Raw genomic sequence first — 27,032 nt, 5'->3', positions numbered from 1 at the left:
ACAGAGGCTCAGAGCGGCCTACAATCTCCTTTCCCTTCCTTCCCCACAACAGACACCCTGTGAGGTGGGTGGGGCTGAGAGGGCTCTCACAGCAGCTGCCCTTTCAAGGACAGAGGCTCAGAGCGGCCTACAATCTCCTTTTTCTTCCTCCCCCACAACAGACACCCTGTGAGGTGGTTGGGGCTGGAGAGGGCTCTCATAGCAGCTGCCCTTTTAAGGACAGAGGCTCAGAGCGGCCTACAATCTCCTTTCCCTTCCTTCCCCACAACAGACACCCTGTGAGGTGGGTGGGGCTGAGAGGGCTCTCACAGCAGCTGCCCTTTCAAGGACAGAGGCTCAGAGCGGCCTACAATCTCCTTTTTCTTCCTCCCCCACAACAGACACCCTGTGAGGTGGGTGGGGCTGGAGAGGGCTCTCATAGCAGCTGCCCTTTTAAGGACAGAGGCTCAGAGCGGCCTACAATCTCCTTTCCCTTCCTTCCCCACAACAGACACCCTGTGAGGTGGGTGGGGCTGAGAGGGCTCTCACAGCAGCTGCCCTTTCAAGGACAGAGGCTCAGAGCGGCCTACAATCTCCTTTTTCTTCCTCCCCCACAACAGACACCCTGTGAGGTGGTTGGGGCTGGAGAGGGCTCTCATAGCAGCTGCCCTTTTAAGGACAGAGGCTCAGAGCGGCCTACAATTTCCTTTCCCTTCCTTCCCCACAACAGACACCCTGTGAGGTGGGTGGGGCTGAGAGGGCTCTCACAGCAGCTGCCCTTTCAAGGGCAACCTCTGCCAGAGCTACGGCTGACCCAAGGCCATTCCAGCAGGTGCAAGTGGAGCAGGGGGGAATCAAACCCGGTTCTCCCAGATAAGAGTCCAATCACTTAACCACTACACCAAACTGGCTCTCATAGGAGATTTTGCTCCCTAGAGCATAATGCTCTTTGGGGGTATATCAGGAGAGGTGTTCCTGAAGCTACGCTGGCCGCAGCTGGTTCAAGGCCTTGAAGGCCAGTAGCAAAACCTTGACTCTGACCTGGTACCCGTCCTGGAGTCTCCCTTCCCCATACCCCGCCCTCTCCCGGCTCCACCCCCAAAGTCTCCAGGTATTTCCCAACCCAGACTTGGCAGCCCCATCCACAGCCCAGAAACCCTCCCACCCCCAACACTCCCCCCTGTGAAACACACTGGCCCCTCCATCCAGCCACCCTGCAAAGGCAATCTGGTCTGAAACTAGGGTTGCCAATCCCCAGGTGGGGGCAGGGGATCCCCCTGTTTGGAGGCTCTCCCCCCGCTTCAGGGTCATCAAAAAACGGGGGGAGGAGAGGGAAATGTCTGCTTGGAACTCTGTTATTCCTTATGGAGACGTATTCCCATAGGAAATAATGGAGAATTGATGCACGGGTATCTGGCGCTCTGGGGGGGGGGCTGTTTTTTGAGGTAGAGGCACCAAATTTTCAGTATAGCATCCAGTGCCACTCCCCAAAATATCCCCCAAGTTTCAAAATGATTCGACCAGGGGGTCCAATTCTATGAGCCCCCAAAGGTGCCCCTATCCTTCATTATTTTCTATGGAAAGAAGGCATTTTAAAAGGCGCGTGGTCCCTTTCAATGTGATGGCCAGAACTCCCTTTGGAGTTCAATGATGCTTGTCACACCCTTGCTCCTGGCTCCACCCCCAATGTCTCCTAGCTCCACCCCCAAAGTCCCCAGATATTCCTTGAATTGGACTTGGCAACCCTACCTGAAACCGATTTCGATCCTTCCTAAATCACAGGAGACGTTATTCTGTTCTCAGATAAAAAGGGTCCTACTGCAGAACGCCCCCTGGGTTTGCAAAGCAGCGGTCTCGGGGGGGGGGGGGGAGGCCCCTGTAATACAGGGGGGGGGCGGGGAGCAACCCTTGCTTTCTGGGCTCCAGAACCCTCCCCGCCCCCCATCTCGGCCACTTCGCCTGTGCAATTCCAGGCAAACCAACGCCCTCCCTCCTTTGCTGGGGCTCTCGCCTTCCTCTAAGGCAGGGGTGGCCGACGGTAGCTCTCCAGATGTTTTTGCCTACCACTCCCATCAGCCCCAGCCATTGGCCATGCTGGCTGGGGCTGATGGGAGTTGTAAGCAAAAAAAAAAAAACATCTGGAGAGCTACCGTTGGCCACCCCTGCTATAAGGAATGTCCTAAAAATGTATCCCTAAATGCATTTTTCAACTCACCAGCTGTGCGGGCGGGCGGGTCACGGGCGTGGGAAAGACAAAGGGCGTTTTCCCACGGTCGATGGGAGGGAGGGGAGGAAGTGACTTCACCCTCCCTCCTCCCTCGATGCCTCTCTCGGCATCCGGACTCTCTCACTTTAACTCTCCCACCCCCCCTTCCACAGAAGGACGGCCGACTCTCCCCCCCCTCCCCACACACTACCGGTTTGGACGGGAGATCGACGTTCCTTATTCCCCGTTCCTTGTCCGCGCCTCCCCGTTCCGTAATCCGAGAATCCAGGCGCAGCCCGATTGAGGCTTCAAACACTTTACGCCTGAAAACGATAGGCCAGGTTTTGAGTCCCTCTGTTGTCTTGCTTCGGACCAACGCAGCTGCCCACCTGGACCTCTGAGGCTGGACAGCTGGCCATCAGACAGCAATGCTGGTTCCGTGAATTTAAGGAAATAAACCGCAAGGTTCTGTGTTTGAACCACGCTTATGCCCCGCGGCGCGGAGCGGTGAAGCTGCAGTACTGCGGTCGGAGCCCTCTGCTCATGACCAGAGTTCGATCCCGGCGGAAGCTGGTTCAGGTAGCCGGCTCCAGGTTGACTCAGCCTTCCATCCTTCCGAGGTCGGTCAAAGGAGTCCCCAGCTTGCTGGGGGGAAAGTGTAGAGGGCTGGGGAAGGCAAAGGCAAACCACCCCGTAAAAAGCCTGCCGTGAAAACGTTGTGAAAGCAACGTCACCCCAGAGTTGGAAACGACTGGTGCTTGCACAGGGGACTACCTTTATCTTTTATGCTGAATAAAGGGACATGTACATTTTTTTAAAAAAATAGTTAATGTTCACTTTTTGATAATTATCTAATCCCACGGATATACAAAATAATGGAGAACCCAAAAAGCCTCACAAAAATATGGAGCAGAGATCCATCAGTGGCTATTAGCCGCAGCGTATTGATGTACGGTAACTCTCTGTCTGGGGCAGTGATGCTCTGTATTCTGGGTGCTTGGGGGGGTGGGGACAGTGGGAGGGCTTCTAGCCCCACTGATGGATCTCCTGATGGCACCTGGGGGGGGGGGGTTGGCTGCTGTGTTAAACAGAGTTGGACTGGATGTGCCATTGGTTTGATCCAACATGGCTTCTCTTATGTTCTTATGTGACACAGAGTGTTGGACTGGATGGGCCATTGGCCTGATCCAACATGGCTTCTCTTATGTTCTTATGTGACACAGAGTATTGGACTGGATAGACCATTGGCCTGATCCAACAGGGCTTCTTTTATGTTCTTATGTGACTTAGAGTGTTGGACTGGATGGGCCATTGGCCTGATCCAACATGGCTTCTCTTATGTTCTTATGTGACACAGAGTGTTGGACTGGATGGGCCATTGGCCTGATCCAACATGGCTTCTCTTATGTTCTTATGCGACACAGAGTGTTGGACTGGATGGGCCATTGGCCTGATCCAACATGGCTTCTCTTATGTTCTTATGCGACACAGAGTGTTGGACTGGATGGGCCATTGGCCTGATCCAACAGGTCTTTGCTTATGTTCTTATGTGACACAGAGTGTTGGACTGGATAGACCGGCCTGATCCAACAGGGCTTCTCTTATGTTCTTATGCGACACAGAGTGTTGGACTGCGTGGGCCATTGGCCTGATCCAACAGGGCTTCTCTTATGTTCTTATGTGACGCAGAGTGTTGGACTGGATGGGCTATTGGCCTGATCCAACAGGTCTTCTCTTATGTTCTTATGTGACTCAGAGTGTTGGACTGGATGGGCCATTGGCCTGATCCAACATGGCTTCTCTTATGTTCTTATGTAATGCATTGACTGTAGGTTTTATGTTGAAATTGGTTGTTTTCCTCATTAAATTCCCTATTATAAGACTCCCAAGTCCACCCCACTCCTCTTTTGGGAAGCAGAAGAAAAAATGAGATTGAATGTACAGTGTTGCCTTGTACCCAATCTGCCCATTGGTTTAGGTCGCTGTGTATCCTGTGCTCTAGTTCAGGGGTTCCCAACCCCAAGGTACCAGTCCATGGCCTGTTAGTAACCGGGCCACAGAGCGAGGCAGAGGATCTGCACTCCCCCTTTGGCCCTCCTGGAACCTGAGCAGTCAAAAAAGGCAGCGTGGCCTTGCTTCAAAGCACCACCCAGTTTGGTGTAGTGGTTAAGTGTGCGGACTCTTATCTGGGAGAACTGGGTTTTATTCCCCACTCCTCCACTTGCAGCTGCTGGAATGGCCTTGGGTCAGCCATAGCTCTGGCAGAGGTTGTCCTTGAAAGGGCAGCTGCTGTGAGAGCCCTCTCCAGCCCCACCCACCTCACAGGGTGTCAGTTGTGGGGGAGGAAGGTAAGATTGTGAGTCGCTCTGAGACTCTGAGATTCAGAGTATAGGGCAGGATATAAATCCAATATCTTCTTCTTCATCATTATCCACCTGGGTTCTGGGCAGGTGGAAGTGACAATGCAGCAGCGACCTTCACCTACCCCTCATTTAAAGACCCCAATGGGGGGCGGGGATGGGGTGTGGGAGGGAGGCAATACCCCCAACACCACCACCACTGCCAGTCCATGGAAAAATTGCCTTCCACGAAACCAGTCCCGGGTGCCAAAAACGTTGGGAGTTGCTGCTCTAGTTAGTCGAGGAACTCCGGGTTGTTGACGGATCCAACAGACCTGAAGCCTCTCCACAAATGCAACATCCAGCATCTCATTCTTGCTAGTGTTGTTCTCAAGGACGTTGGAGAGAGATGGATTCCCCGTATCAGATGGTTTCCACTGCTTCTCGTTGTCCTCTCCTTTGCCACGACAGCCCCATCGATTCAACTGAGATCATAGAATCCTAGGGTTGGAAGGGACCTCCAGGGTCATCTAGTCCAAGCCCCTGCACAATGCAGGAAACTCACAAACACCTCCCCCTAAATTCACAGGATCTTCACTGCTGTCAGATGGCCATCTAGCCTCTGTTTAAAAACCTCCAAGGAAGGAGAGCCCACCACCTCCCGAGGAAGCCTGTTCCACTGAGGAATCGCTCTAACCGTCAAGAAGTTCTTCCTAATGTTGAGCCGGAAACTCTTCTGATTTAATTTCAACCCATTGGTTCTGGTCCTACCTTCTGGGGCCACAGAAAACAATGCCACACTATCCTCTAGAAGACAGCCCTTCAAGTCCTTGAAGATGGTGATCCTATCACCTCTCAGCCGCCTCCTCTCCAGGCTAAACATCACCAACTCCTTCAGCCTTTCTTCATGTTAGCCAAACAACAGGCAAAGGGTTGTCCCACTTCAAAAACCACATCAGACACAGAAATGGGAAACCTCTGAGGAAAGGCAAAAATATTTGTGACTTTTGAACTTTAAAAAATCATTATAGCATGAAAGACTTCATACATATAACCTGGAGAAAGCAGACAGAAATTTCTTTCACACACCTCTAGGTATCACCTAATTGAACTGATGGACATGGGATTGTTAAAAGGAAGGGTTTTCTCCACACAGCACAGAATTAACTTTTGAAAACTCACTGCCACTTGATGTCATGATAGCGCTTGGTTTTGAAACGGAAATCGCGCCTGCACTGTAAAGGACAGGGAGGCTGAAAATAGCACACTTGTGAATTTAAGGGGAGGTGTTTGTGAATTTCCTGCATAGTGCAATGGGTCAGACTAGATTACCCTGGATTTCCCAGGCAATCTATCTCCCGGAAGCTTCAGGTTGCTAATGCTTCCCACCTCCCCAGGGTTGCCAATCCCCAGGTGGGGGCAGGGGATTCCCCCCCCCCCCCAGTTTGGAGGCCCTCCCCCTGCTTCAGGGTCATCAGAAAGTGGGGGCGGGGAGGGAAATGTATCCTGGGCATTATTCCCTATGGAGACTGATTCCCATAGGGTATAATGGAGAATTGATCTGTGGGTATCTGGGCCTCGGGTTGCTGTTTTATGAGGTAGAGGCACCAAATTTGCAGCATAGCACCCAATGCCTTTCCTTAAAATGCCCTCCAAGTTTCAAGAAGATTGGACCAGGGGGTCCAATCCAATAAGCCCCCAAAGTAGGTGCCCCTATCCTTCATTATTTCCCAACGGAGGGAAGGCATGTAAAAGGTGTGCGGTCCCTTTCAATGTGATGGCCAGAACTCCCTTTGGAGTTCAATGATGCTTGCAACACCCTTGCTTCTGGCTCCACCCCAAAGTCTCCTGGCTCCACCCCCAAAGTCTCCTGGCTCCACCCCCCAAAGTCCCCAGATATTTCTGGAACTGGACTTGGCAAACCCCCCAACCCCCCCCCCCCCCCCGTGAGATTTTACTGTCTGGCCTCCGGCAAGTAAGGGTGCGGGGCAGAGAGGGAGAATTGGGATTCCGCCTCCTTTGCTCGGAAAGCAAAGGGAAGGCAAGTCTAGTTTTTTTGGGGGGGTTGGAGTTTACCCCCCCCCCTTTGCTGGCGCTTCCTTGCAGCATTTGGAGAGCAATCCAAGCGAGCAGCCGTTGGTCTGAAGCAGTTGAACAAAGCAGGAGTCAAGTTGCACCTTTAAGACCAACCAAGTTTTATTTCAAATGTAAGCTTTCATGTGCTCTTAAGCACACTTCCTCAGACGAGGCATCCAGCACAGTGAGCAAAGCCATGCATAGCTGAGCAGAGCCACACAGAGCTGGTGGGCAGTGGCCCAGAATGCAACATGGTACAGATTTAAGAACCAATAACAGTGAAGTAAAATTATCTGGTAGGCGGTGGCCCAGAATGCAACAGGGTACAGATTTAAGAACCAATAACAGTGAAGTAAAATTATCTGGTAGGCGGTGGCCCAGTATGCAACATGGTACAGATTTAAGAACCAATAACAGTGAAGTAAAATTCTCTGGTAGGCGGTGGCCCAGAATGCAACATGGTACAGATTTAAGAACCAATGACAGTGAAGTAAAATTCTCTGGTAGGCGGTGGCCCAGAATGCAACAGGGTACAGATTTACGAGCCAATGACAGTGAAGTAAAATTCTCTGGTAGGCGGTGGCCCAGAATGCAACAGGGTACAGATTTACGAGCCAATGACAGTGAAGTAAAATTCTCTGGTAGGCGGTGGCCCAGAATGCAACAGGGTACAGATTTACGAGCCAATGACAGTGAAGTAAAATTCTCTGGTAGGCGGTGGCCCAGAATGCAACACGGTACAGATTTAAGAACCAATGACAGTGAAGTAAAATTCTCTGGTAGGCGGTGGCCCAGAATGCAACACGGTACAGATTTAAGAACCAATGACAGTGAAGTAAAATTCTCTGGTTGGCCGTGGTTTAGAATGCAAAATGGTACAATGACAGAACAGTAAAATTAACAAATTGAGCAAACCTTTGATCTGAGCAGCAAGAGCATGCGAAAGCAACAAAACAGCAGTATGCAGTACAATTAACAAATTGAGCAAACCTTTGATCTGGGGTTGCACTTCTTTGCAGGGCCTGGGTTGGAGACCTGTCACCCCGGAGAGAGGGGGAGCTGGGAAAGGCAAGGGGCGGGGTGTGTGGGGGGGGAGGACTGGGGGGGGGGCTGCGTGGGATTTGTGCCTCGATTGGAACAGGGTTGCCAACCTCCAAGTTGGGCACAGGTTGCGTCCCTCTGCAGCATTGAAAGGGTTAAGGCCACAAAGCCCTTGGCTTAGAGAGGCCCAGCAAGAAATGCAGGGTGGGGGGGGGGAGGATGGAGGTCGGAGAAGAGGAAGGGCTCTTGCTTTCTGCCTTGCCATGCGCAGAGGAAGGGGTTTGTTTCCGCATTTGGAAAGAGCACAGGAAGGGCTGCAGAGAAGCTGCAGCGGAGAATAGCAGCGCAGCTGGAGCCTGGAAAAGTTTACTTAAAAGTAAGCTATGTGAAGAAGGGGTGTGTGTGTGATAAGCTTTTAGCTTGTGGGAGGGAGGGAGGCGGGGACCATGCATGCCATACCAGGGCTGTCCTAAAATTGGCCAACTCCCAGTTGGGAAATTTCTGGAGGGAGAGAAGTCCACAGAGTCCACTCCTTGCTCAGCTTCTGTAGCAAACAGCGCTGCTGCTTCAAGCCTTTCCAAGGGCAACAGCCCAGAACGGGCATAAAACAACATAGACTGCCACAAGAAAACACTGGGTTGCATCACAGACGCTCGAGAACAATATTCTAGAACTGAAAAAGCGGAACTCACACGTCCTTATTACCCCGTTCTGGGCCAAATGCCTCCAGAACACCCCGGAACTGGCCAGAATGGGCATGAAACAACCTGGGCTGCCACACAAAACACTGGCATGCATCAGAGACACTCCAGAACAATATTCTAGAATAGAAAAAGCGGAACTCACACGTCCTTGTTACCCCGTTCTGGGCCAAAATGCCTCCGGAACACCCTGGAACTGGCTGGAACGGGCATCAAACAACCTGGGCTGCCACATAAAACACTGCCCTTTCAAGGACAGAGGCTAAGAGCAGCTCACAATCTCCTTTCCCTTCCTCCCCCACAACAGACACCCTGTGAGGTGGGTGGGACTGAGAGGGCTCTCACAGCAGCTGCCCTTTCAAGGACAGAGGCTCAGAGCGGCCTACAATCTCCTTTCCCTTCCTCCCCCACAACAGACACCCTGTGAGGCGGGTGGGGCTGAGAGGGCTCTCACAGCAGCTGCCCTTTCAAGGACAGAGGCTCAGAGCGGCCTACAATCTCCTTTCCCTTCCGCCCCCACAACAGACACCCTGTGAGGTGGGTGGGGCTGAGAGGGCTCTCACAGCAGCTGCCCTTTCAAGGACAGAGGCTCAGAGCGGCTCACAATCTCCTTTCCCTTCCTCCCCCACGACAGACACCCTGTGAGGTGGATGGGGCTGAAGGGGGCTCTCACAGCAGGTGCCCTTTCAAGGACAGAGGCTAAGAGCGGCCTACAATCTCCTTTCCCTTCCTCTCCCACAACAGACACCCTGTGAGGTGGATGGGGCTGAAGAGGGCTCTCACAGCAGGTGCCCTTTCAAGGACAGAGGCTCAGAGCGGCCTACAATCTCCTTTCCCTTCCTCCCCCACAACAGGCACCCTGTGAGGTAGATGAAGATATTGGATTTATATCCCGCCCTCCACTCCGAAGAGTCTCAGAGCGGCTCACAATCTCCTTTACCTTCCTCCCCCACAACAGACACCCTGTGAGGTAGATGAAGATATTGGATTTATATCCCGCCCTCCACTCCGAAGAGTCTCAGAGCGGCTCACAATCTCCTTTACCTTCCTCCCCCACAACAGACACCCTGTGAGGTGGGTGGGGTTAAAGGGCTCTCACAACAGTTGCCCTTTCAAGGACAACCTCTGCTAGAGCTATGGCTGACCAAGGCCATTCCAGCAGCTGCAAGTGGAGGAGTGGGGAATCAAACCTGGTTCTCCCGGATAAGAGTCCGCACACCAAACTACACCAAACCGGCTCCCTGTGAACCAAGGATGTTTTTTTAAGTAGAAGCATCTACTTTTAGCTTCTGTGTGGGCCGACTTCTACAACACTGACCCTTCAATTGCATAATATTTTCCATAGAACAAAGCAGTAGACAAGTGCACCTTCAAGACCAACTAAGTTTTATTCAGAATGTAAGCTTTCATATGCTCTTACATTCTGAATAAAACTTAGCTGGTCTTAAAGATGCCACTTGTCTACTGCTTTCTTCTATTGCTTCAGACCAACACGGCAGCCCGCTGGGATCTATAATATTTTCCATGTCTGCCACATCAGGAGAATTTGATAATTATTCCCTGGTATATTCCATGTAAGAACATAAGAGAAGCCATGTTGGATCAGGACAACAGCCCATCCAGTCCAACACTCTGAGTCACATAAGAACATAAGAGAAGTCATGTTGGATCAGGCCAATGGCCCCTCCAGTCCAACACTCTGTGTCACATAAGAACATCAGAGAAGCCATGTTGGATCAGGCCAATGACCCATCCAGTCTAACACTCTCTGTCACATAAGAACATAAGAGAAGCCATGTTGGATCAGGCCAATGGCCTATCCAGTCCAACACTCTGTATCACATAAGAACATAAGAGAAGCCATGTTGGATCAGGCCAATGGCCCATCCAGACCAACACTCTGTGTCACATGAGAACGTAAGAGAAGCCATGTTGGATCAGGCCAATGGCCCATCCAGTCCAACACTCTGTGTTGCATAAGAATATAAGAGAAGCCATGTTGGATCAGGCCAATGGCCCATCCAGTCCAACACTCTGTGTCACATAAGAACATAAGAGAAGCTATGTTGGATCAGGCCAATGGCCCATCCAGTCCAACACTCGGAGTCACATAAGAGAAGCCATGTTGGATCAGGCCAATGGCCCATCCAGTCCAACACTCTGTGTCACACAGTGGCCAAAATATATATACACTGTGGCTAATAGCCACTAATGGACCTCTGCTCCATATTTTTATCCAGTCCCCTCTTGAAGCTGGCTATGCCACCACCTCCTGGGCAGTGAGTTCCACATGTAGCCGCCACCACCTCCTGGGCAGTGAGTTCCACATGTAGCCGCCACCACCTCCTGGGCAGTGAGTTCCACATGTTAATCACCCTTTGGGTGAAGAAGTAGTTCCTTTTATACATTTTAACCCGACTGCTCAGCAATTTCATCGAATGCCCACGAGTTCTTGTATTGTGAGAAAGGAAGAAAAGGACTTCTTTCTCTATTTTCTCCATCCCATGCATAATCTTGTAAACCTCTCTCATGTCACCCCGCAGTCGATGTTTCTCCAAGCTGAAGAGCCCCAAGCGTTTTAACCTTTCTTCATAGGGGAAGTGTTCCATAGGGAAACCATCAAGGACATTCACAAAACACATGCACCAAAGCACACCATAATATTTCATAGGAAACAAACCCAACAAGTAAAGTGCTTAGTGCAAAGAAGTGCTTGTAGACCACTGTTGAGTTCAGAAAATAAGGTCCATTTCATGAAAACTCCACAACTGTCGGGACATATGAACAATATTATGAACATATGAAGCTGCCTTATACTGAATCAGACCCTTGGTCCATCAAAGTCAGTATTGTCTCCTCAGACTGGCAGCGGCTCTCCAGGGTCTCAAGCTGAGGTTTTTCACACCTATTTGCCTGGACCCTTTTTTGGAGATGCCGGGGATTGAACCTGGGACCTTCTGCTTCCCAAGCAGATGCTCTACCACTGAGCCACCGTCCCTCTGAGGAGTTTTCATGAAATGAACCTTAGTTTCTGAACTCGAAAATGGCACTTTGGTCTACAAGCACTTATTTCCACTAAGCACTTTAGTGTTGGATTTGTTTCCTGTGAGATATTCTGGTGTGCTTTGGTGCATGCGTTTTGTGAATGTCTTTGATTGTTTCACCCAGTTGAAATGTACATTAATAATGGTGGGTGGTAATCACCATCTTTAAAGGTTTTTTTAATAAGAATTGTTGTCTACGTATTATATTATTTTCGTTATTTACACCACAGTTTTTCCTTGTTTCGAACCGTCCCGTGATTCTCCCTTGCTGTTTTGTTTTCCCCGCCTGCGGATTGGCAACCCTAACAGAAAAACAATATTAAACCTGCCTGACAAACCAGAAGCAGCACCAGGGCCAAACTCACGATGAAGGTTTCTGATGTTCAATGCTGTATGCCCATTCCTTTTTATTTTCTTTTTGACACACTGCTGCCTGTCTCTCTCCATCCCCTCAGAGAGAAGCCTCAGATCGTAACCAAGTGAATAAGAGGAAGTTTTCACACACAGAGGTGACCCAAGAGAAGGGGAAGGAGATGGAAGAGCAGGACCCAGAAGGACCTGGAACGGGTAAAAGAGTAAGGAAAAGCCCCCATCCCATCCATTCTGGAAGTGGTGTTGAATTCTGGGAAAGAGCTGTGCCAGAGGTCCTGTCTAAAGACACCATAACCTCAGATGTGCATTGCCAGCACTTCCGGCAGTTCCGCTACCATGAGGCCGATGGGCCCCGAGAGGTTTGCAGCCAGCTCCATGGACTTTGCAGCCAGTGGCTGAAGCCGGAGAGGCACACCAAGAAGCAGATTCTGGACCTGGTGATCCTGGAGCAGTTCCTGACTCTCCTGCCCCAGGAAATGCAGGGCTGGGTCAGAGGATGTGGGCCGGAAACCAGTTCCCAGGCGGTGGCCCTGGCCGAAGGTTTCCTCCTGAGTCAGGCAGAGGAGAAGAGGCAGGCGGAACAGGTGAGGGGATTCTCTCCAGGTATGTCTAATTCAAGCGATGATATCTGGCTTTATCCGAAAGTTAACTTGCCATATAATTGCCCAAGTGTTAATCATCCAAGTGGGAGATTTATCAGCCTCCTTCAGCAGCCTCTTCTGCTAGGGAATTTCTCATCCCTCGAGCTGACTCACCAGGTCTGCTGATGGAAGGGTGCAGAGTCCGGGAGTGGGGCAGGATCCATTCTGTCTCTTACCTCTCTCCCCTGCTGTTGTTTCAGATGCGGGAACCATCTGTGAAGATGGTAGCTACAGTCCCTGAGGCGAAAGGAGCCTTCTGGGAGCAGGGGCAGAGGGTGCATGCTGAAGATTGTGCCCAAGATGTCCTCTCCTTTGGTAAGGACTCATAGCATCTAGATGCAATTCGGGGTACCCCATAAATGTGATGGGCAGAGAGTTTGGGTCAGGAAAAAAAAATCTATATTTCTACACACAGCACAATTAATTCACAACACTCAGTGTCCACTACCGTCATGTCTTTAAAAGGAGAATACACAAATTCCTGGAGGGCAATTAATTTTTTAAAAATCATGTTATTTTCCTTCCATAAAAAAATTATGTTGCCTGGGTGGGGGTGGGATGGGGGGGGAGTAGACAAACCTGGGCAGATCCATTCAGACTAGTGAATAAAAGAAACCTCCAGCTTCTGTGGCAGCAGAGCTCTGAAAACCAGTTTTGAGACCAAGAATATTGGGAAAATTCAGCTTCTGTGTCTGTACTTAAAGGGGCATCTCTTCAGCTGTTGTGGGCTGCAGGGTGCTGGAGCAGGGATGGCGGGCTGTGGACTGGCACCCCCAGGAACTTTGGGGAGGGGTTTAAGAGAAGCCATGTTGGATCAGGCCAATGGCCCATCCAGTCCAACACTCTGAGTCACATAAGAACGTAAGAGAAGCCATGTTGGATCAGGCCAATGGCCCATCCAGTCCAACACTCTGTGTCACATAAGAACATAAGAGAAGCCATGTTGGATCAGGCCAATGGCTCATCCAGTCCAACACTCTGAGTCACATAAGAACATAAGAGAAGCCATGTTGGATCAGGGCAATGGCCCATCCAGTCCAACACTCTGTGTCACATAAGAACATAAGAGAAGCCATGTTGGATCTGGCCAATGGCCCATCCAGTCCAACACTCTGTGTCACATAAGAACATAAGAGAAGCCCTGTTGGATCAGGCCTATGGCCCATCCAGTCCAACACTCTGTGTCACATGTGTATATATATATATATATATATATATATATATATATATATATATACACACACACACACACACACACACACACTGTGGCTAATAGCCACTGATGGACCTCTGCTCCATATTTTTATCCTATCCCCTCTTGAAGCTGGCTATGCTTGTAGCCGCCACCACCTCCTGTGGCAGTGAATTCCACTTATTAATCACCCTTTGGGTGAAGAAGGACTTCCTTTTATCGGTTTTAACCTGACTGCTCAGCAATTTCATTGAATGCCCACGAGTTCTTGTATTGTGAGAAAGGGAGAAAAGTACTTCTTCCTCTACTTTCTCCATCCCATGCATAATCTTGTAAACCTCTCTCATGAGGCAGATGTGACGTCATGTAGATGTTGAGTCTGGCTGAAAACCTGGTTATGCACTGCAAGAGACACTCTGAAAACTTATTCATATTACTCTTGACTCTCCAGATGTGCTCAAATCACATCTGGTCCGCGGTGACGGCTCAGGCAACATCGTTTCCATGACCCCTTTTCCCGCTCTGGAAAGCAAGGACAAGTCTATCAGAAGTTATAATTCCTGTTGCGTCAAAGGTGCCGGCTGCTTCTCTTCTGCCTCCCCCAGAATATAGTAAAAAGTGATTAAAATGTGCGGAATGTTCACAGGGCAAAGTTTTCACACCCCTGGGAAAGGGGGTGGGTGAAGCAGGAAGAAGCAAGCAAACATCCTTCCTCCCTCCCTCCTTTGTCTCAGGAACAGGCCGTGGAGAGATGCTGTTGAGCCGTCGTCTTTTCAGAGGGGTGGAAACGGCTGCTGCGTCTACAGTCCAGGTAGGAGAGATGAGATGTGCAGAGGACAACCTGGGTCCCACCTCCTTTCTTTCGTTCCTGCAGTTTCCAGAAGGTGTCCTGGCAAGAGAGGCTCTGGATGCCACTTCCTTTACCCATCCCAAATCTCACATTTATTTATTTTATTTATTTATTTATTTATTTATTTGAGATTTATATCCCGCCCTTCCCACCAGGTGGTTCAGGGCGGCTTGCAGCATATAAAATCTGACATAAAAATATAAAATTAGACATAAAAATTAGACATTCGATAATTTACATAATTAAAATCTAAACATTCACATAGTTATGTACTTAAAACATTCAAGACGTACGGCGGTCTTGCAGCTACACTCAGTTTCAAGTTTCAGTGCTGGTTAGTTGTAAGCCAGCCGGAAGAGGGCTGTCTTACAGGCCCTGCGGAATTGAACAAGGTCCTGCAGGGCCCTTACCTCTTCCGGCAGCTGGTTCCACCAGGAAGGGGCCATCTTGTGCCTCCCTAGGCTACTCCCTTCCAATGTGCAATCCCTGCCTGGCGTCATCTCTGCAGAGGTGGGAATCTTCCTTTTCTTTCAGGGTCCCTTTTCCCTGGAGGAGGTGTCCATCTATTTCACGGAGGCAGAGTGGGCCCTGCTGGATCCGGGACAAAGAGCTCTGTACAAGGACGTCATGCTGGAGAACTACGGGAACGTGGCCTTTCTGGGTAAGGATCTTTCATGGGTGCCAAAGGTGCAACTTGCTGCCATTGGAATGACTGAATCAAAATATGGAATAGCAATATACCATTCTGAGGCCTACTTGGGGGTGGGGCTGTGGCTCTCTGATGGAACACCTGCTTGGCGTGCAGAAGGCCCCAAAAGGAGAAATCCCTCTGTAGCACAAAAACTGTTCTTTTATATTCAAGTAAACATCATATTTTATCAGTGTTCATTAAAGGTACAGAAATCGTTAAGTACGTAATCACAAAATTCACTTGTAAAGAAAGCCACTATATAAGTAGAAGAAGAAGATATTGGATTTATATCCCACCCTCCACTCCGAAGAGTCTCAGAGCGGCTCTCCTTTACCTTCCTCCCCCACAACAAACACCCTGTGAGGTGGGTGGGGCTGGAGAGGACTCTCACAGCAGCTGCCCTTTCAAGGACAACCTCTGCCAGAGCTATGGCTGACCCAAGGCCATGCTAGCAGGTGCAAGTGGAGGAGTGGGGAATCAAACCCGGTTCTCCCAGATAAGAGTCCGCACACTTAACCACTACACCAAACTGGCGTGGTAACAAAGCATTGATGCTATAGTCCTTAATCAATGTTTGGACGTAAAGTACAAAGTTTCCAAAAGCAATCTTGCAAGGTAGTCCTCACAGCGCGTCAAGTCACCGGAGAGAAAAAGCCTCAGACGTATCGGAGACCCGTTGGAGAATTATTTACATTGGAGAATTCTCACCGAAGGATTCTCCGGTGTAAATAATTGTACTGGTGTCCCCGTTGACTTAAAAATATTGTTCTAGGAGGAGCCGTCGAGCAGTAAAAGTGCTAAAAGACGAGTGATTGATAAAGGCGTGAAGCCGAAACCGGTCTCCGATACGTCTGAGGCTTTTTCTCTCCGGTGAATTGACGCACTGTGAGGACTACCTTGCAAGATTGTTTTTGGAAACTTTGTACCTTATGTCCAAACATTAAGGACTATAGCATGAATGCTTTGTTACCACTTACATAGTGGCTTTCTTTACAAGTGAATTTTGTGATTACTTAATGATTTCTGTACCTTTAATGAACACGGATAAAACATGATGTTTACTTGAATGTAAAAGAGCAGTTTTTGTGCGACACAGGGATTTCTCCTTTTGTACCATATCTTACTGTATATCCTCTATTGTTTTTTTATGCAGAAGGCCCCAGCATCTCCAGAGAAAAGGATCCTCTGCCTGAGACTCTGGAGAGCCGATGATACTGACTAAGGGTCTGATTCACTATAAAGAAACTTCACATAGAATCATAGAATTAAAAGGGACCTCAAAGGTCATCTAGTCCAATGCCCTGCACAATGCAGGAAGCTCACAAACACCTCCCCCCTAAATTCACAGGATCTTCATTGCTGTCAGAGACCACCTAGCCTCTGTTTAAAAACCTCCAAGGGTCACATGTTCATAGAATAATGAGGGCCAGATCTGACAAAAAGGAGACTTTGTCGGGCCAGACCATGGGTGTACCTATTTAAGTTTACATAGAAGAAAAAGAAGAAGATATTGGAATTATATCCCACCATCCACTCAGAGTCTCAGAGCAGTCACAATCTCCTTTATCTTCCTCCCCCACAACAGGCACCCTGTGAGGTAGGTGGGGCTGAGAGGACTCTCACAGCAGCTGCCCTTTCAAGGACAATTCCTGTGAGAACTATGGCTGACCCAAGGCCATTCCAGCAGCTGCAAGTGGAGGAGTGGGGGAATCAAACCCAGTTCTCCCAAATAAGAGTCCACGCACTTAACCTCTGCACCGAACTGGCAGAGATGTAAACTTTATAAAGGACACAGACAAACACAAACACTATTAAATCACTGGCCTCAGTTGCCCTGGTGTTTTATGCTTTTAAATATATATATATATTTAAAAGCATAAAACACCAGGGCAACTGAGGCCAGTGATGTGACCATCCCCCATGCCAGAGAAGGTGTCCTGGTGGGGATGAGAAGCCCTCAGAAAGACTCTGGAAGGGGCCAGATTGTCATGTCTCTGTTGCCGAACCTTCCAACACAACCTCCTCCCTTCTTCCAAACATCACCTCTGCCTTGGATTGTCCTTACAGGAGTATGACTTTCTGTGCCTGATCTGACTCATTGCAGGTGAGGCCAGATCTTTATACTGCCTCACGAACTATGACGAGCCTGCCAAAATCCTGCAGCAAAGGCCCACACGAAGCAAGGTGAACACATCTCACCCCAACCCCCAGTTGAGCATAGCGTACAAGAACTAGATGCAGGCCTCTCCAGTGGGGCAGAATAATTGCTTATTAAGTTATTCAGCAAGCAGGCAAAGCATTGGATATAACTCCGCCCAGACACACTGAAATATGGCAACAGAAACATGGAAAAGAGAATTCATGCCAGGGCCATTTAATACTGGGTCCCCCTAAGTCACTGCTCTTTGTACTTGAGCAACACCCAGTTCATATGAACATATGAAGCTGCCTTATACTGAATCAGACCCTCTGTCCATCAAAGTCAGTATGGTCTTCTCAGACTGGCAGCAGTTCTCCAGGGTCTCAAGCTGAGGTTTTTCACGCCTGTTTGCCTGGGCCCTTTTTTGGAGATGCCGGGGATTGAACCTGGGACCTTCTGCTTCCCAAGCAGATGCTCTACCCCTGAGCCACAGCCCCATGCATGGCTCTCCAGGGTCTCAAGCTGAGGTTTTTCACGCCTGTTTGCCTGGGTCCTTTTTTGGAGATGCCGGGGATTGAACCTGGGACCTTCTGCTTCCCAAGCAGATGCTCTACCCCTGAGCCACAGCCCCATGCATGGCTCTCCAGGGTCTCAAGCTGAGGATTTTCACGCCTGTTTGCCTGGGCCCTTTTTTGGAGATGCCGGGGATTGAACCTGGGACCTTCTGCTTCCCAAGCAGATGCTCTACCCCTGAGCCACAGCCCCATGCATGGCTCTCCAGGGTCTCAAGCTGAGGTTTTTCACGCCTGTTTGCCTGGGCCCTTTTTTGGAGATGCCGGGGATTGAACCTGGGACCTTCTGCTTCCCAAGCAGATGCTCTACCACTGAGCCACCGTTCAGTGGGTACCCAGAGGAGAGCGCACACAAGTAAAGCAGACCCCTTTTAAAAATAGATCCCAATAGGCAGCCGTGTTGGTCTGAAGCAATAGAACAAAGCAGCAGACAAGCGCCCCTTGAAGACCAACTAACTTGGTCTTAAAGGTGCACTTGTCTACTGCTTTGTTCCCTTTTAAGATATGTATAAAGATTTATTAAACGTTTAAAAATAAGACATGAAACAAAAGAGTTTCTGCAGCCCAGCAGTAGTAACATCAGAAGAGGCAAGTGTTCTATCTAAGATACGAAATACTTAGATGGCACCTCTTGTTGCAGCAGAAGCATTCCAGCTGGAGCCTAAGTTACTCTATCACAGGGGTGGCCAACGGTAGCTCTCCAGATGTTTTTTGCCTACAACTCCCATCAGCCCCAGCCAGCATGGCCAATGGCTGGGGCTGATAGGAGTTGTAGGCAAAAAAAAAAATCTGGAGAGCTACCGTTGGCCACCCCTGGGCCATTTAATACTGGGTCCCCCTAACTCACTGCTCTGGAGAGAACAATTCATTATGATGCAGCAAGAAAATATCAAGGACTATTAGCATGGCATGAGCAAGAAGTTAGCCCGGCTTCCCTCTTGTCTGTACCTGTATTATTGTTTCTACCTCTCTAGAGTCAGGTGGTCGTCACGACCCAATCGAGGATCCTCCTTGATGGAATTTTCCAGACACTCAGCAGCATCCTCATCCCCTCACCCTCCTTTTTACAGGAATGGATACAGATTCTCACGATTAACCAATGACCACATTCTGGGATACGGCCTTGAAAAAGATGAAGAAGTTAGCTGCAGGCAGACTCAAATTATGAATGCCCACGATTCGCTCCAGGCCACTTAAGTAATCCCTGTAACCCTTGGGGGTTCTATGGTTCTTTGCCTCATTGATCCATTCCCCTTATGCTGGTTCAGATTCTGGGTTTTCATCTTGGCCATGGTGCCATCTTTCCTGAGGAATTTTTAGTCTTCCGTTTGTTTCTTTCCCCATGTAAGAATGATTACTTTTTCCCTCTATGGCTCCCTCTCTCTGCAAAAGAATCCAGAAGTGTAAGCGAGGCTACGGTGGAGACAGAGAACGGCTTTGCATTCGAAGAAAGGCTGGAGAGTTCTTCCAGAGGATCCCAAGAGCATATTTCCTTCCTGAATGAGCTGGCTGAGAGTGAGTATTCTTCACTGTTATGTCAAGAGAACAGGCCAGGAATAACCATAGGAGATTTCCTTCTGAGCAACATTTGGTTTGGTACAGTCATACAGGCTGGTGGGTAAGGAGGGAGAGAGGCCTTCTGGGAGCCTGAAATCTGGAGACTCTAAAGGTCCTTCTAGGCAAGAGTTCAACTGAGAACATAAGAACATAAGAGAAGCCATGTTGGATCAGGCCAGTGGCCCATCCAGTCCAGCACTCTGTGTCAGATAAGAACATAAGAGAAGCCCTGTTGGATCAGGCCAATGGCCCATCCAGTCCAACACTCTGAGTTACATAAGAACATAAGAGAAGCCATGTTGGATCAGGCCAGTGGCCCCTGCAGTCCAACACTCTGAGTCACATAAGAACATAAGAGAAGCCATGTTGGATCTGGCCAGTGGCCCATCCAGTCCAACACTCTGAGTCACATAAGAGAAGCCATGTTGGATCAGGCCAATGGCCCATCCAGTCCAACACTCTGTGTCACATAAGAACATAAGAGAAGTCATGTTAGATCAGGCCAATGGCTCATCCAGTCCAACACTCTGTGTCACATAAGAACATAAGAGAAGTCATGTTGGATCAGACCAATGGCTAATCCAGTCCAACACTCTGTGTCACATAAGAACATAAGAGAAGTCATGTTGGATCAGGCCAATGGCTCATCCAGTCCAACACTCTGTGTCACATAAGAACATAAGAGAAGCCATGTTGGATCTGGCCAATGGCCCATCCAGTCCAACACTCTGTGTCACACTGTGGCCAAAAAAAATCCCCAAGTGCCATCAGGAGGTCCACCACTGAGGCGCTAGAAGCTCTCCCATTGTGCCCCCCACAAGCACCCAGAATACAGAGCATCCCTTCCTACAATACTCTGTGGCTAATAGTCTCTGATGGACCTCTGCTCCATATGCTTATCCAATACCCTCTTGAAGTTGTCTATGCTTCTAGCCGCCTGTGGCAGTGAATTCCGCATGTTAATCACTTGTTAATTTGGGTGAAGTACTTTTTATTGGTTCTAACCCGACTGCTCAGCAATTTCATTGAATGTCCACGAGTTCTTGTATTGTGAGAAAGTTCTTGTATTGTGAGTTCTTGTATTGTATTGTCTTTCTCTACCTTGTTCTTGTATTGTGAGTTCTTGTATTGTGAGTTCTTGTATTGTATTGTCTTTCTCTACCTTCTCTATAATCTTGTAAACCTCTATCATGTCACCTCGTAGTCGACATTTCTCCAAGCTAAAGAGCCCCAAGTGTTAACCGTTCTACATAGGGAAAGTGTTTCAACCCTTTGTCAGGAGTCACTCCATTTTGTTCCTCCTGCCATATGTATCCAGCTATATAATACTTGTGCTATTGTGCTTGTGCTAGCTATGCTGCTTTGATGTAGTTGCTGCTTGTTGCTTATCTGAAGGGAGGATGATATGTCTGGGAGCTGGCTAGTTGCAACGTAACCAAGGCCGCGAACAGGAGGAGATGCACCTGAGAACTGATAACACCTGTAGTGATGAGGGCTTAATAGAAACCCTGCGCAAAACCCCTGCTTTAGCTTGGCGGGCTTTGGCTTGAATTATAATGGTCAGGGCAAAGGTTTATAAGTTGGGAGAACTGGCGGGCTTGTGAGTTCCGACAACGCGTTTGTATGCCCAGGAAGCTGAAATAAAGATCTTGAACTCTACTTGTCTTTTCTTTGGCTCTGGGTCTGACACCCTTTAATCATTCTAGTTGCCCTTTTCTGAACTTTTTCCAATGCCATAAAATCCTTTTTGAGGTGCGGTGACCAAAATTGTACGCAGTATTCCAAATGAGACCGCACCATCGATTTATACAGGGGCATTATGATACTGGTTGGTTTGTTTTCAATTCCCTTCCTAATAATTCCCAGCATGGCGTTGGCCTTTTTTATTGCAGTCGCACACTGTCTTGACATTTTCAGTGAGTTCTCTACCACGACCCCAAGATCTCTCTCTTGGTCAGTCTCTGCCAGTTCACACCCCATCAACTTGTATTTGTAGCTGGGGGGAGTTGTGGGGGGGAGGATCGAAGTTCAGCCTAGGGGCTCAGGCACCGCAAGTACCAGTTCTGGACCTATTTAAGATTAGGTAGCAGAGATATAAACATTATTAAGGACACAAACACACTTAAAGAATAAAACATTATAAAAGGCTGTTTAGAAAGCCAAACACTCACCCTTGCAGCAGCACACCTTTCCTGCTCTCTTCCCAGAGCCCAACTGTACTCAGCCTCCAGCAAGGTGCAGCTCCTCATGGGTGGGGGAGGTATCCTTAAATACTTGATATTCCTGGGGAAAGTTGGATGTGTAGTTAAGATCAGCCAAATGAGGTGAGGCCAAAGGGCTGCTAGAGCTTTCTTCTTGTTAAACAGATGTAGTTAGATCTTACCAGCTTTCGCAAGTGCTAACAGTTTCTCTCTATTCCAGCAGACAATGAGCAGAGGAATGAGGAGGGGGAGGAACTTCATCAGCAAACGCCAGATAGAGTTAAAAATGAAGACTTGAATGAAAATGTCAGGAATCGAGGCAGACCTAAGAGAAAGAAAGGCGGTGGTATGGTTGAGAAGCATGACGGAAGAAAGCAGAATGTAGATTTTTCAAAGCAAAGGATAATGAAGGCAAGGAAATCCATTCAGTGTGGAAAGTATTTCAGAAAGCGATCACAGCTCCTTGTACACCAAATAATACACAGAGAGGAGAAACCTGAATACTCAGAGATGAGAAATAAATTCAATCATAGTAGAATTCTTCAGCTACAGCAAAAAACCCATACTGGAGAGAGAACTTTTAACTGCCCAGAGCGTGGAAAGAGATTCAGTACAAGTGGCAATCTTCAATGTCATCAGAGAACTCACACTGGGAAGAAACCTTTTGAATGCTCAGAGTGTGGAAAGAGGTTTAGTACAAGTGGCCATCTTCAAGATCATCAGAGAACTCACACAGGGGAGAAACCTTTTGAATGCTCAGAGTGTGGAAAGAGATTTAGTCAGAGTGGCAATCATCAAAGGCATCAAAGGACCCACAAAGGGGAGAAACCTTTTGAATGCCCAGAGTGTGGAAAGAGATTTAGTCGGAGTGGCAATCTTCAACGACATCAAAGGACCCACACAGCGAAGAAACCTTTTGAATGTTCAGAGTGTGGAAAGAGATTCAGTGAAAGGAAATATCTTCAACGGCATCAAAGAATCCACACAGGGGAGAAACCTTTTGAATGCTCAGAATGTCGAAAGAAATACAGTTGCAGTGATAGTCTTCAACAGCATCTGAGAACCCACACAGGGGAGAAACCTTTTGAATGCTTCGAGTGTGGAAAGAGATTCAGACAGAGTGGCACTCTTCAGTGTCATCAGAGAACACACACAGGAGAGAAACCTTTTGAATGTTTAGAGTGTGGAAAGAGATTCATTTGCAGTGGCGATCATCAAAAGCATCATAGAACCCACACAGGAGAGAAACCTTTTGAATGCTCAGAGTGTGGAAATAGTTTCAGTGAGAGACGCAATCTTCTACATCATCAGAGAACCCACACAGGGGAGAAACCTTTTGAATGTTCAGAGTGTGGAAAGAGATTCACTAGGAGTGGCAGTCTTATACAGCATTGCCAAACCCACACAGGGGAGAAACCTTTTGAATGCTCAGAGTGTGGAAAGAGATTCAGTCAAAGTTGCGATCTTCAAAAGCATCAGAGAACCCACACAGGGGAGAAACCTTTTGAATGCTCAGAGTGTGGAAAGAGATTCAGTATGAGTACCTATCTTCACCGTCATCAGAGAATGCACACAGGGGAGAAACCTTTTGAATGCTCAGAGTGCGGAAAGAGATTCAGCCATAGTGTCAGCCTTCAAAATCATCATAAAACCCACACAGGGGAGAAACCCTTTGAATGCTCAGAGTGTGGAAAGAGATTCAGTCGGAGTGCCCATCTTCAAGATCATCAGAGAACCCACACAGGGGAGAAACCTTTTGAATGCTCAGAGTGTGGAAAGAGATTCAGTTTCAGTGGCAGTCTTCAAATGCATAAGAGAATCCACACAGGGGAGAAACCTTTTAAATGCTCAGAATGTGGAAAGCGATTCAGTAGGAGCGGCAGTCTTCAGAAGCATCATAGAACCCACACAGGGGAGAAACCTTTTGAATGTTCAGAGTGTGGAAAGAGATTCAGCCATAGTGTCAGCCTTCAAAATCATCATAAAACCCACACAGGGGAGAAACCCTTTGAATGCTCAGAGTGTGGAAAGAGATTCAGTCGGAGTGCCCATCTTCAAGATCATCAGAGAACCCACACAGGGGAGAAACCTTTTGAATGCTCAGAGTGTGGAAAGAGATTCAGTTTCAGTGGCAGTCTTCAAATGCATAAGAGAATCCACACAGGGGAGAAACCTTTTAAATGCTCAGAATGTGGAAAGCGATTCAGTAGGAGCGGCAGTCTTCAGAAGCATCGTAGAACCCACACAGGGGAGAAACCTTTTGAATGTTCAGAGTGTGGAAAGAGATTCAGTACAAGGGGCAGTCTTCAAAAGCATCATATAACCCACACAGGGGAGAAAACTTTTGAATGCACTATGTCTGTGCCCGGCTTGCCACATCCAGACTCATGAATGGCCCAATGGAGGCTTTCATAACAGAGGGACACCATCCCAACAAATGAGACTGGTACCCACATTCAACTTGGTGATTAGCTGTTACCACAGTGGCAGTTGTAATGTATCTTCACAGTGATCCCATTATTGATTATCCATTGCCACAGTGGCACCTGTCACCCTGAATGGTCTGCTGAGATTAAGGGGGTACAGGTGATGGAACAGACCACAGAAGAAGCGAGGACAGACTAATGCATCATTGAATCCAAATGGGAAAAAACTTTTGTGTGCTCAGAGTGTGGGAAAGGATTCACTTAGAGTGGCACTTTTCAACTGCATCAGAGAAACCACACATGGGGAGAAAACGCTGCAGTGCTGAGATTGTGAAAAGAGATTCAGTCAGTGTTACAGTTTTCAAAAGTATATATGAATTCACATAGGGGAGAGAAACCTTTTGAATTCTCAGACTGTGGAAAGAGATTTTGTTGCAGAAGCACTCTTTGACGGCAACTGAAAACCCACACAGGGAATACACAATTTTAACGTTTGAAGCATTGAAAGAGATTCAGTCAGAGCAGTACGCTTCTACTGCGTTGAGGAACCCACATAAGGAGGCTAAATGACATCCGCAAATCATAAAAAGTATCGAAAACATGTCAACTCCTGTAAAAGGCTCAAATCTACAGAAGAAACCTTACCCTGATCAGAAAGAAATGTTAAAAGTGCTCAAACTATACAAAGTACATTAGCCGTGTTGAAAATCCCTAAACAAACCCACAGTGAAGAAAACAAAGATGGGGAGTGGGATTTCCAGGTCAGAAAATCAGCTCATCTCTCTCTTAGAATCGAAGAATCCGCCCAAGGGAGGAACCTCATCAATGCTCAGTGTGTAAGAAGAGCCTGAGGCACAAATCTGACTTCCGTGTTCCTTAGAAAATCCATAAAAAGGTGGAACTTTCTTATAGCTGGTTCTGAAGAGTTTCTTCAAAGGACCTGGTGTTGTTGGTTTAAAAAGGCTGAGAACGTGGTTATACAAAGAAGGGTGCTTTTTCTGGTTCCCCTCTTCTGTGAGCAGGTTATCCGCCAGTCTAATTCTGACATCTTCAAAATTGGTGGAAACAATTCCTTTCGGTGGCATAGCTTGGGCGCTGCGGAGGATGGCCGTTTAAGGGACTCGCTCCCTTCCCCGATCTTTCAAAACTTCTAAACCTAGCTATTTAAGGACAGAACTTGCCTCCATAGCATGAGAAACAGCATCATTGATAAGGCGAGCTCCAGTACTGCGGGTGGTAAGACGATCTTGGCTTTCTTTACTAAATCGCCCCCGAACGATCTCCTGCCCCCCGCGCTCCCTGTAGAAGAAAACATGGCGTCTGATGCCTCTCATACTGCGCGAACTTTACCGCCACCATCTGACCAGGCGTTGGCTTCACTTCTCGAATCAATGGAGCGTAGACTTACAAATAATATGGCTACTTTAATTAAGCCTCTTAATGAGCAGTTCTCTGAGCTTAAGCAAGCGCTTCAGAATGTGCACCAAACGGTTGAGGGAGCGAAGGAGAGGTTGTCCGCACTGAGCATTCTGTACATTGAAAGTGACAAACTTAGACAAACAAATTTTGATGAAGTTTTGAATGATTTTGCTATGAAGAAGACTAGAAAAAAACATTTTTAGTCTTACTGTATTTGATGGTTGTAGTTTACTTCTTAATATGTATTTTAAAAGTGGCTGTTTAATGACAACATAAAGTAGATTGTAAAAGTGCCACACTGTCAGGTAGTCATGATCATATTATTTACACTTCCCAGGCAATATAATTTGTAAACTCAAGGTTTGTTTTTTTAAAGAATAACATTACAACTTCATTTTCCTAAAAATGAACATATATGAAGATATGAAGCTGCCTTATACTGAATCAGCCCCTTGGTCCATCAAAGTCAATATTGTCTTCTCAGACTGGCAGCGGCTCTCCAGGGTCTCAAGCTGAGGATTTTCACGTCTCTTTGCCTGGACCCTTTTTTAGAGATGCCGGGGATTGAACCTGGAACCTTCTGCTTCCCAAGCAGATGCTCTACCACTGAGCCACCGTTCTTCCCCATAAATGAATGCTTATTCCGCAAAAGGTTTACAAAGTTCAGTTATTGCAAAGGTTTTTCAGTGTTAATTTTAACATTTATGCATTTTTTTTCCAATCGCTATGGTATTTAACCTCTTATGTCCTTTAGAGGGGAAATTGTGAATTGCAGAATTTTAAATACCCTGTCATCATCCTTGGCTTCATTCAGTTTTGTTTATAACACTCTTCCATTTCCTTCTCGTACTGAGGGTGAGGGATCGAGAGGGGCCTCACAAGTGGAGCAGCCTAGGGCCTCTCTTCATCTAAATCTGCTGCTGGAAACAGAACTTCCTCAACCATGTCATATAGATAGAAAAGCGGGGAAAGGGTTAGTGCCCAGGAAGGGCTAGTTATGCTTGCTTATAAGACTTCAGGCTGGAGTCTAATGCAACTGACGTTCCCGATAGCTTCCCTTAGCCAGTTCTGCAAACCGGTTCTGTCCAGAGGACTTGTGCTTAAGCAGAATGACTCAGCCCTGTGTGCTGATTGGTGCTCGCATATAGACAAGTGTACATAACGGAGGGGAGTTTGTATAGTATATCCTCTGCTATCGTATGTATTGTCTGGCGAAGCGCTTTGATCCAGTGCATACCGAGGCAGTTATAACTTATATATCTGTAAATAGATGTATATAGTTTAGCACAAGTCAGTGTGCTGTATTTTCGTAAGCCTGTTGAACCCAGAGCATACCAGCGAGTACGCCAACAAGTTAGAGCCGAGGAGATGCCTTCAGAAACTGGTCATCGGAATACCTGAGATTGGATTAAAGCACGTAAGACCTAAAGCAACAAGAGGAGTTTATTTTTCCACCCGAGAAACTGAAAGGCACAACTCTTATGAACATATGAAGCTGCCTTATACTGAATCAGACCCGCGGTCCATCAAAGTCAGTATTGTCTACTCAGACTGGCAGCAGCTCTCCAGGGTCTGAAGCTGAGGT

General features: G+C 47.9%; 2 protein-coding genes across 2 annotated transcripts in view; both read left to right on the top strand.

The window, feature by feature from the left end:
- Positions 1–7,923: 7,923 nt before the first annotated feature.
- On the top strand, positions 7,924–23,993 carry LOC132571578 (zinc finger protein 420-like). Its single transcript, XM_060238377.1, has 8 exons — positions 7,924–8,017; positions 11,842–12,342; positions 12,600–12,714; positions 14,326–14,402; positions 14,976–15,102; positions 19,237–19,359; positions 21,823–22,118; positions 22,275–23,993. The coding sequence occupies exons 2-8, from the start codon at positions 11,920–11,922 to the stop codon at positions 23,991–23,993; spliced, it is 2,880 nt and encodes a 959-aa protein (XP_060094360.1). The 5' UTR covers positions 7,924–8,017; positions 11,842–11,919.
- A 1,225-nt stretch (positions 23,994–25,218) lies between these two features.
- LOC132571577 (oocyte zinc finger protein XlCOF6-like) overlaps positions 25,219–27,032 on the top strand; it is a 34,984-nt gene continuing 33,170 nt past the window's right edge. The window contains exons 1-2 of the mRNA XM_060238376.1: positions 25,219–25,264; positions 26,776–26,864. Coding sequence (XP_060094359.1) covers positions 25,219–25,264; positions 26,776–26,864 — 135 coding nt within the window. The remainder of the gene's footprint in view (positions 25,265–26,775; positions 26,865–27,032) is intronic.

This window comes from Heteronotia binoei, chromosome 5 (assembly GCF_032191835.1).
Source record: "Heteronotia binoei isolate CCM8104 ecotype False Entrance Well chromosome 5, APGP_CSIRO_Hbin_v1, whole genome shotgun sequence".
Classification (NCBI taxonomy): domain Eukaryota; kingdom Metazoa; phylum Chordata; class Lepidosauria; order Squamata; family Gekkonidae; genus Heteronotia; species Heteronotia binoei.
Note: the sequence above shows the minus strand (reverse complement) of the source record. Positions and strands in the feature narration are given on the sequence as shown.